General features: G+C 37.3%; 1 protein-coding gene across 1 annotated transcript; it reads right to left on the bottom strand.

The window, feature by feature from the left end:
- rps4x (ribosomal protein S4 X-linked) lies at positions 1-8667 on the bottom strand. The gene is made up of 7 exons (XM_014018258.1): positions 8649-8667; positions 8019-8096; positions 7449-7629; positions 4501-4598; positions 4156-4327; positions 3917-4074; positions 1-156 (listed from the first exon to the last, which is right to left on the bottom strand). The coding sequence occupies exons 1-7, from the start codon at positions 8649-8651 to the stop codon at positions 55-57; spliced, it is 792 nt and encodes a 263-aa protein (XP_013873712.1). The 5' UTR covers positions 8652-8667; the 3' UTR covers positions 1-54.
- Positions 8668-11334: the final 2667 nt, after the last annotated feature.

Genomic DNA, 11334 nt, shown 5'->3' with positions numbered 1-11334 from the left:
TGTTTTGTAAATAATATTTTATTTGAAAACCAGGGGTCAGGCTGAGTGTTTGCTTTAGCTGCTGCCCTGTTTGGCGGCCAGCCTCTTGTCCCTCTCCTCGGCGATGGTCAGACGGATTCCCTTTCCTCTGGGAATGGACACCCACGGCTTGTTGCCCTGCAAACAGGACACACCCAGTTGAAGTTCAAAGAGGAACGCTTAAAATATGTAAAACWTTCTAATTTGGTATTTTGTTTTATTATTTCATGCAGATTTGAATGTTTTCTGAATGTTGTCAAAACTGTGTTTCTTCATCTTTAGATTTGTGTACCCCTGAGCCATTTTGTCATACCACTAGTACCCCCTCTGTCAAACATAATGATTCTCCAAAACTAGATTATTAAATCAAAATTATTTATTTAAACCCCTAGAATGTTTCATTCTCAGGCATTTTATTCTTTTCATCTCAAATTAAACAAAGATAAATACATTGCCTTGAAAGTGAATAAGTAAATAAACCAGGTAACAGCAGGTGCAGAAAACAGCAGCATCCAAAACACATCAACACCCCAAATGAGCAAATTCCATGTTTTATACAGGATTCCATTTTGTGATTCTGTTTGCATTTTCTGCATTGTGGAAATCATAGGGCCCTACTGATGTCTCAGTCCTATTTTTATTTATTTATTTTACACACCTGGGAAATATTTCCACACCCACCCCCCCCACCCCCCTGTAATATGCTCACATACCCCTGGTTGAGAATCACTGTTAAAACACACATCTACGGATYAGTGAACTAAATTCTATTCAACTCTGATTAAATGCTTTTTACTCCCTTTTGTTGACATTTTGTTAAAAAAAAACACTGTACAAATCTAAACATTTTATCTACAAAAATAAAATAAAATTCTCAAAAATAAGTCACCCAGCTAATCTTGAGCTTGTTTTCTGGAGAAAAGCATCTCTTTACATTCAACATTTAATACATTTATTTTCTTATACGACCAAATTCAACCTGGCTGTACAGTCAGGGGGCAGAACTCCATACAAACACAAGTAAATCCTGAAATTCCAGAAGATATTTCAGTCACACTAAACACACAGAACTTAGTGTCTTAATGGTGGACCAAGACACCAAGACAGAAACGTTACAGAAATGAGTTACAGTAAATATATTACAGCCTACAGTTCAACCACCAGATCATATTCATTTATACTGCACAACATCAGATACTACAAAGCCACCAAACCAATTAGCAAGAATACATATACTCTGTACACGGAATATGGATTCAGCAATACTACAGTATTAGTATCAATACACTCATCAAACTCAGATCATTTTTATCAGCASATCAGTGCTCAAATTCCCTCTTTTTTATCCTGTTTGGAAAATGTGGAAGTCCTTTTCCTGGTTTACCAGAGAAGCAGAAAACCCTGACAGTGCAGCTTAAATTCAYAAAGTCACATTTTAAAATGTCAAATAATTGGCTGTAGGAAGGCACTCTTTACATTTTAAGATAAAAAAAGGCATTTTTGTTTCGCCTTCAACTTTTTACTTTGCACATTTCTACATTTTGTCTATTCTTTGTTTTTAAGACGTGTTTTAGTGGACATGTTTAACTAGGTCATTTCAGAAGTAAAACACTCATTTGATTCATTAAAATTAGGGATGCAAGTTATCGATTAATGAATTAATCTAAAGTTGATTGATCTTATCGATCGACTAACGATTAATTGATAAGCGGCAATTATCCTCAAAACCTGAGTTTTCATATGTTCTATAACATAGACTGCATTTTTGTTGCTGAATTTCAAAAAGCATTTATTTATACAGTCCAACAGTCAGTGGTGAGAGCGACATTTTGTGCCGTTAGTCGTACTTTCAATTCAGCTGCCTTCTTGTTGTAGCGCTCCTCTAAACGGGTGGTTATGGTTGCTCTCGAAGGAATGTTAAAATTTGGCTCCATAAAGAGCATTAACTCACGAAAGCCCTCGCCATCAACCGTGCTCATTGGCATCATGTCTTTTTCTATAAAGTTACAAATCTTTTGCGTAATGCACTCCGCTTTTCTGTCATCGCATCTTCGTCTTGCTAGCACATCCGTAATCCTTGGTTGGGATGTTGACGCTGCTCCAGGTCCGCCATGCAGCAAGGATGAATGAACGCTGTTAAGGTGGTAACTAAAGGAGCTTGTGGAGTTTTTATACTTTAAATTACATAAAGTGCATTTTGCATCCTTGTCTTCATTATACAGAGTAAAATAATCCCACATCAGACTCCGTTTGCACCTTCTCACGTTTCTACTCTGGGGTGCCTCCGCCATGATTAATTTCCCTCGCAAAAACTTTTACTAAAGTGTAAGCAGCGGCGCCCTCTCCTGGACGGCGGGCGCATTACGCGGATTTAAACAATTAATCTAATAAAAATGACTTTAATCTAATAAACCATTAATCGACAATTAATCGTAAGTCGATTAATTGTTAACATCCCTAATTAAAATATTTGCACTGTTTGAATATAAGTTACAGAAATATTTGAGTACTTGTTTTTACCTAATTCAGAAATTGTTTGATCTAAAWTTCAAATGATTAGAACAGATTTAATGATGTGTTAAAGGAGACCAATTATGGGTCCTAGAATTTTTTATGGTATGTCTGTGGGCTATCCAGACCATGTTCATTCAGTTTAATGCACAAAATTTCCCATTTTCTAGTTCTGCCTGCTCTGACTTCTGTTCAGAAGAGCTGTTTATGTTAATGAGCTCCGTTGGTAACGCCCTCCAAAGCCAGCGTTTACGTTAGCATGGCTAATAATAGCAGAAGCTCCGTTGTACAACTGTATACCCTGAGTCAGACCCAGAGGCAGAGTCGTGGTCCCAGCGTCTTCTTTTTTTTTCTCCCCATCCTCTGCTCTGCGCTCACTCTGCATGCTGTTACCAGAGCAGGGAGCAGCAGCGGTCAAAATACTTCAGAAACTCAAACAAATAGGCTTTAACAAGGCTTTAATAAGCTAAACAATAGAGGTACATGAGAAAACGTGTTCATAACGAACGAAAATAAATAATTAAATTGTGTCCGTGCCAGTCTCAAACCCTGGTCTCCCACTCTCTGGTCCAACACCCTACCCATTGTCCTATTGGAGGCTTGTTGTAAAATGAGCTACACATTGAACAACAACATGGTGACGGCTCTTTATACTGAGGAGGTGGAGTCTCAAAAAGTGAATTTTGCATTATAGGTCCCCTTTAATAAATAATTTCATAATGTGAAAAAATATTAAATCTCCCAATTTAAACAAGTTGCAGTAAAACAGTGTTTTCTTTCTCTAATTTGAATAATCTCTAACATCTGCAGTTCTTACAACATGACTTATTGCTTTTGAAACATWTGATTTGTGAATAATGTTATAGGTTTATACGTCATGTCATCCAAACACAGAAAAAGAAAAGCCAATATAGCACCTACGCCAACAGTTGGTCAGCACTCTGTGGTGACTAGTTTTAAAACATGGTACTTTGTTAGGCATGAAAATATATAAATTTATTTTAATGTAAGATAATCCAGTTGTTGACGTTTCAAAACTAAAAAATATGAGTTTCTAATCCCAACACGTCTCCTTCAATCCTAATCAGAACAAGCTGTGAGGAGTCTATAGATCCTCCTCCCATTATTGACCTTCTGATCATTRGTCAGGATCCCAACTCAGAAGGATCGATGGAGCTCAGAACTTCTTAGAGGAATCGGTTGTGTTTTTTCATTCCTGATCAAAACCATTAAAGATCATCATTGCTCCAAACTTGRCTGCTTTATAAAATTTAACCAGATTTAGATTCATTTAAAAACRTTTATCTGATCAAAAGCCACTGGTGGGTATGATTAAAATTAACTCAATAAAAACCCAGGACAGACGATCAGACGTTCCTATCCTCACCTTGCCGATGACAAAGATGTTGGAGAGCCTGGTAGCAAAGCTGTTGCCTGTGCTGTCCTTCACATGCACCACATCAAAGGAGCCGGGGTGACGCTCCCTGTTGGTGATCACACCGATACGCCCYAAGTTAGCACCGCCGATCACCATGCACAGGTTACCTGGAGGCAGGAGAGCAGCAGGTCAGACACATCAAACACACAACAGGAAACATTCAGTGAGCCACGAAGCCTCAAACCCACCGGTATCAAACTTGATAAAGTCTGTGATCTTGCCGGTCTCCAGGTCGATGCGGATGGTGTCGTTGACCTTGATGAGGGGGTCGGGGTAGCGGATGGTGCGGGCGTCGTGGGTCACCAGGTGGGGGATTCCCTTGGTGCCAATGAGGATTTTCTTGACTTTGCACAGCTTGTACTGCAGGAGGGTCAGAAGCCTGTTAGCTTAACAGATGCTTGACCTGGTTTTATTAGAAATATTCTGACATGTGACTTAACAGTCACACCTGATCTTCAGATTAGCAGTTTAACACAAAGCACCCCCCTCCCACACCCACACAGCTGTGAGTGAACTCCTTCAGCAGCTCGTACCTTTGCCTCCTCTGCGGTGATGCGGTGGACGGTGAAACGTCCCTTCACATCATAAATGAGACGGAAGTGCTCGCCGGTCTTCTCAATGCTGATAACGTCTGTGAACACAAACATTTCATTTAAAACCTGTTACAAGCTTACGACTACATTAAATTACAAGTTACAAGACACCWAATCAGGTTTTAAGTAATAAGTTTTAGACACATTAGTAGGACTAACTAGTTAACTATTTTAAATGAAAAGGTTTTCTTGATCTATCCATAGCTAAACAGCTAATTAGATTTAGTAAGTGTGTCTTTATCATGGAAGTGCTTGGAATTTTTTTTTTTTCATATTTCCATCTGTTTTTACTCCCATTAAAAAGGTAAGGGTTTGCTTTATGTGCTGTTAGGGTTGAGAGATAAATCAATTTAATTTTTTTATTCGCATTTGCCATTTATAAAGATTAAATTTTGGGAAAATCTGGATTTTTTTCCCACCAGTGCACTCTTTAGGGCTTCTGTAGTTCAGAGGTCACCCCACCTGTCCCTCAAGACACTTGGTACACGACATGACAATATGACAGCTAGCAAAGAGGATCTATTTCTCAAAAAAGGCACAGTTTCTTCAGTTTTCTGGAACTGGTTAGGTTTTTGAACCTCAGACTTGGAGCAACAAACACCTCACTGCAAAATCTGTTTGAAGGCTCTTGCTACACAAAAGAGTACAACAAATTTGTTTCGACACCTGAAACAGAGGCACTCTGTTAAGTGGGAAACAGATTAAAATCGAATTTGGGATGAAAGAATTTTTTTTGGAGCCATATCGCCCAGCCCTATGTGCTGATAAATTAGCTGTCATTAAACAACTGATATTTGTACACACAATTAGGATTTATATTTTTGCTAACAGATTCCCAGGTGTTACTAAAATCTAATATTTGTAGAAATATTTAAATTATTTTATTTGCAGATCTGCAGTGACAGATGAAAGCTTTAAAATATATTACTGTGAACAAATTCTCAACTAACCAGAAACCAGAATTAAATGTTTGCTGATAATTATTTTCTTTGAAYAGAAATTGGAATGAGGTAACTCAGAACTGGCTGGTGGGAGCTTCATATTAAAAACTGAAATTAGTGTAGAAAACTACCATCTGTGCATCTTTGTTTTGCTCCATGAAAAGCTAACGTCTAAGATTCTTGCTGAAAAAAGCACAGACCCACACAGTAGCTCCAAGTAGTTCTGTCCCTGACGTCAGACGCCTTTTATAAACTGGACGTCACAAGAGGAATAAAAATAATGACTAACAGTCTGTTGATGAAACTGATTCTCACAGCTCTGTGTGTTCAGGTGATTGTAGAATAATGACATGTTACTTCAGACACTATAACCATAAACCAAACTAAACATTTCACTGCATCAGATAAAAAACATACAACTGTGTTTCATTTAGACAGGACCAGATACATTTAGTTTGTTYATCCTGGCTCTTCTTGAATTAGCTAAATCAATGTAACATGTTAAACTGTCATCCCGACTAATACAAAACGGATACTATTGTCTTTACCATCCAATCTGCACTGCATAATTATGAGAAAATGTAAAAATATATATATATATATATATTTAAAACTTCAAATTAAACAAAGCCCATATCACAAAATGAAGGGTGTGATTCATTGGAGGTTAAACTGTCTCATAAGATAGTCACTCTACACCAGCTGGATGAGCTGCTCAGATTCAGCAACAAGCACCCTAGAATAAGAGTTTTGTGAAAAGTGTACACAACAATATGGCAACAATTTAAAAATTGGCTTTTCRAAACGTGGCTGGAGAGCTCGCTGGTTTCTTTGTCATTAATTCTGCAAGAAAGTGACAGAAAATGTCTAATTGCAATTTTGTGACACCAACAGCAGCACAGTCAAATACTACCTCAATGCTTTGCTGTTCATTTATTAAAGAAACTCATTATTTGCCACTCGTACTGTCCCTTCAAGTCATATGATGGCTCACTGAAAAATATGTGACTTCAGACATCACTGATTCAATTATCCAAAGCTAATTAGTTGTAAACAAGCGTATGAAGACAACAGCCAACACTTAGAACTGCTCTTTTCATCAAGTTATGACTCATATTTTAATTTATTACTAAATCTTATAATTTGAGCTTTTCTTTAATTGTTGACAGTATTTTGTGATCAACAACGAGGGTCCTGACAGCTATTAGGTTGGTAAGCGCGGCTTAAGTGATATTTTTATAAGCAGCTGGTTTGATCCAAACATCACGACAACACTTAACATGTTTCCCTTCATCAAAAGATCTAATAATGAAAACTTCATAACAGATCTCACATCTAAAAGTTTTGGAAATAATAAAAAGCATTAYAAGTGGAGCTCAGAACTTCTTAGAGGTATTAGTTGTGTAATTTCAACTCATTTCTGATCAACACCAACCATTCATCACAGCTCCGCTCCTGTTTAACTTTAAAACTGACCATCCAGACCTATTTAACCTGAATGCAGGAACTACAATTAGCACAAAACTTAAGAAAATTTATGTTTGGTGGATTATTTCTTTGTTGTAATGATGCTTCCCAGCAATACATCTTAAAGCAAGCACCTGATCGGCAGCACCTGTGGGTACCAGAAGTTCAAAACAAGTGTCAATAGTAACAGCAGAATAAGCTGTTTAGCACATGTTCAGGTGCGCAACCCACATACTCAGCTCTACTGCTCAACCCACAAATCAATGCTCCATACAATCATGGCAACATTTAAAAAAGGAAATTAACAGGCTTTTCAACGAGACGTTTTACTGCTAAAAAGCATCGTTACAACACAAATTTCCTTACTTTATGTGCTAAGTTTATATTTAACCGTAGCTCACAAGAAATTCTTTAACACTCCCTTCAAACTGCTCATATTTGACAGCTGCAGAGAGGCAAACAGAAATCAGTACAGCTCACCCATAAAGCCAGCAGGGTAGGTGACATCGGTGCGCACTTTGCCGTCGATCTTGATGAACCTCTGCATGCAGATCTTCTTCACCTCATCCCCCGTCAGGGCGTACTTCAGACGGTTCCTCAGGAAGATGATGAGGGGCAGACACTCCCTCAGTTTGTGGGGACCGGTGGAGGGACGAGGAGCCTGGGGGAGAGGAAACCGCAACATTTAAAAATATAAATAAAAAGCTACTTTTATAGCAAACCTTGTGAAACAACTGCTTTAGATCAAGCTCAACCGTAAAATGTTATGTGGTTTTAAGCACACATTATATTACACTGTAATACAAAACCCATGATGAACACATATTTAGAGAMTATGCAAACATACAGTGGGGTGTCCAGTCGTGTTTTTGCTCTAACACACCCGATTTAAATGAATGGGTGATTATCAAGCTTCTGCAGACCTTGAAGCTGTGATTAAATCACTGAATCGCGTGTTACAGCAGGGAGACAACATGCAGGACAGAAGCCCGGACCAGGATTAGACACTTCAGATTAACAWTCACCTGAAAAATTGGAAACTTTACTTACAAAAACTCCGGTGAGTTTGTCCAGCATCCAGTGCTTCGGCGCCGCGACGCGCTTCAGGTGCTTCTTCGGTCCTCTTGCCTGGAGAACGGGAGACAGCACCGGTCAACTATCACCGTATTTACTCATTCCGATAAGAGTTACTGTCATGTAAAAACTAATAAACACGTATGTGCACGGAGGAGTGCGTAATTCAGCTCAAAAATGTGAGAGGCTTCATCTGTACAGCCCGGTTAGCATGCTAAGCTAACAACCGCGGACAAGTTAGCCGGCTGTGGCCTAGTCCTCAAACACTACACCACATATTTAATTTAAACAATTTACGTGCAACTTTATACCATTCTTTAGCTTAAATAAGTCTTTACAAATAAATCCCTAATTTGGAATGCAAGTCCACTGCCTCACCGCAGTCCCCTTTTGTTCTGCATGCTAAGCTAACGAACTGTCAAAGAGAAGTCGCATCAAATCATATACTATGGGCAGGAATCACTACTTTTATCAACAATACTAACATCTATCTATAATAAACATTATGTATTTTAAACCAGGACAGATGTTTTTTTGAATACTCGTTAGGTAAATCGGATGTTTAGAGATTGTTACAGAGCAGCTCRATGATAAAATTCAGCTCACCATGTTGGAGTCTGCGGGGAAAAGGACCTCTTCGTTTCCGGTAAAGAATGATATGGCCTCTACGGCAAGCTGGGAGGGACAAGGGACAWAACTCATGGAAGGTGAAATGAAAAAGCGGACAATATGAACAGGTAAATACCAACCGTTCTACTTTTTTGTCTCCTTTAAATGTTTTTTTTTTAAATATTGTTTTACATACACACATAGATCACAATGTTTAAATGTATCTGCACAAATAAAACTATTTAGATTCCTGATATATAGGACTGATAAACTAGTTAATGATTTGGCTGAACCACTTATTTTTAAACTCTTTTTAAATATTATTAAAATGTAAAATAAAATATTTTAGGAAAATATATTTTGCTAAAAGACGAGCAAACATTGGCAGTTACATGGTCACCCACCAAGTCAAACGTTCAGTCCTTTTGTTGTGATTGTTTCCATGAAAGTCACCACACTAAACTTCCAATACTATGGAAGCCCATTTCCTCTACCCTGATAATAAATAAATAAAACTTGTATCTTATAATTATGACTTAGTTATCTATCTCATAGATAGCTAAATCATAATTATGAGATACAAGTTTTATTTTTTTATTAGGGTGGTGGAAATGGGCTTCCATACAATACCAAGTTTATCTTTTTTTAAAGTCTTGACCACATTTATATTTTTAAAAACTTGGGTGATTGTGAACACTCAAAGCAAGAATCAATGTTTTTAGAAAAAAAAAGTTCAAACATTTCTGTCAGACTCTGATGACTTCAAGGAAAACAAACATTTGTTCATAAGTGTTGTGGAAAGGAAACRAGTTTTAATATACACTTACTATGTGACTGTAAAGTACTTTTTATTTGGATGAACACAAACATAACATCATGTTTAAATTTGTAAATTTTTAGCAAATGAACAAATTAATGTGCAAAAAATATAGCAGATATYGCATGTAAAAGATTGAATTTAATAGATTTTTTTATTCAGATATTTTAAAAAATTATTTAGCACACCTTAAACTTGTGAAGCTTTATGTAGGTGTACAAATGAAGCAGATTAAAATGATTATATGTCTGTAATAGGTGAATAATTCCAATAAACCTGGAGTTATTATACATTATCACCACCAGAGAGCGCTGTGCGTCCAAAAAGGTAAACATATGTAATTTTTTTAAAAAGGTTAACATATACATGAATAAATCTCTCACAGCTGATTACTGATGCTATATTTAGGAAAAAGTGTTCAATTCAACTTCTATTTCATGTGAAAATTTTTAAACATCAAACTTAGTAAATTACTTTGAACATCTCCTAGAGTATGTTTTGATTTTTTTTTTAGTTTAATGAAATGTGTCAAGTTTTCTGTATAAGCCTGATGCTTTTCACCAGAATCTTTAGTGTTCATCTTATCCATTCAAGATAATTTAAATTGCAGARTTAGCAAATAGTCAATGAGAAGCTACCCAAAAACCTCCTAACATTTTAGGCAAGTCTGTGTAACTCCACAACATGAGTGTGCATAATCAATARCAGGCAGCAGGTGGCAGTGGGGGGCTGTCAAGGTAAAAGTGAAGGAACAACTTCATATCTGTTTAATGAAAAGTCTAAAAATATGAACAAACACATTCAAATAAAAACTATGCAAGTGGAAACTTAAAATGGTTTTACATCAAATAAAAATGTGTGAATTTATTAAATGTTTGGTGCTTTTTCGTAAATAATACGAGGTGCTCTTTAGATTAAAAGATATTCAGTGGCAATTATGGCTCTTAATTGTGTGTTGCAGAACCTCTTGAACGTTTGAGAAATTTGTTACTTTTTTCTCTCTAAATGATTTAATTGTAGGGGTCAAAAATCATACCAAACCCTTTTTAATTTAGTTTTTGTTTATTTCAAACGCTACATAAAACAAACAAAAAAAAGAGTCAGGCATCTTCCAACAGACATTTTTCAAGTGAGGTGAGGGGTATTCTGTGGTTCAAAAGTAAAATAATAAAAAAAAGCAACATCCACCCAAGTGAACCAAAAAATAACACACTTGACACACACAAACACACACACACACCAGTCAAAATATCAAGCAGATGGCAACAAGCCTCCCCTTCGATGTTATTCTGACCCACTTAAAGGACGAGACGGAGGAAGAGGAGACTCAGAGTGTCTGTCTGTTGGATTTGGAAGCAATGAGTAGCATCTTTCTTCCCGTGGCGGTCTCAGGGAGGCCTCCGTGGGAGAGAAAATACCCACAAAATCCTCCTTTAAAAAAAAATCCATCAAATTACTCCTTCAGCAGGTTTTCATTAATCGCTCCTTTTCTTGTTTCATTACAGAAAGGAAAGAAAGCGGGGCCAGAGATCCTTATCAACAGCATAAAATGGCATCAGCCTGTGTGTGTCTGTGTGTGTGTGTGTGTGCTGAAAGTAGCTGTGAAAGAGGACGAATAGGGGCTGAATCTGTGTGTGTTTGTAAGCCGAGCAGTCTAAATAAAAAAAGCTTTATTTCTGCTAATATTATTTTCTCTTTCAGCACACAAACACAACCCTGAAGCTCCATGAAGCCTGTGTGACAGGTGACTGTTTCACAGCTGTTCCTCCTGTTTCCCTGCTGTAACCCCATCCCTCTGCCTCTCCTCTACCTGTGTGTGTGTGTGTGTGTGTGTGTGTGTGTGTGTGTGTGTGTGTGTGTGTGTGT

The sequence above is a fragment of the Austrofundulus limnaeus genome, unplaced genomic scaffold (genome assembly GCF_001266775.1).
Source record: "Austrofundulus limnaeus strain Quisiro unplaced genomic scaffold, Austrofundulus_limnaeus-1.0 Scaffold188, whole genome shotgun sequence".
Taxonomy (NCBI): domain Eukaryota; kingdom Metazoa; phylum Chordata; class Actinopteri; order Cyprinodontiformes; family Rivulidae; genus Austrofundulus; species Austrofundulus limnaeus.
The sequence above is the reverse complement of the archived record's forward strand: the minus strand, read 5'-3'. Positions and strand labels throughout refer to the sequence as shown.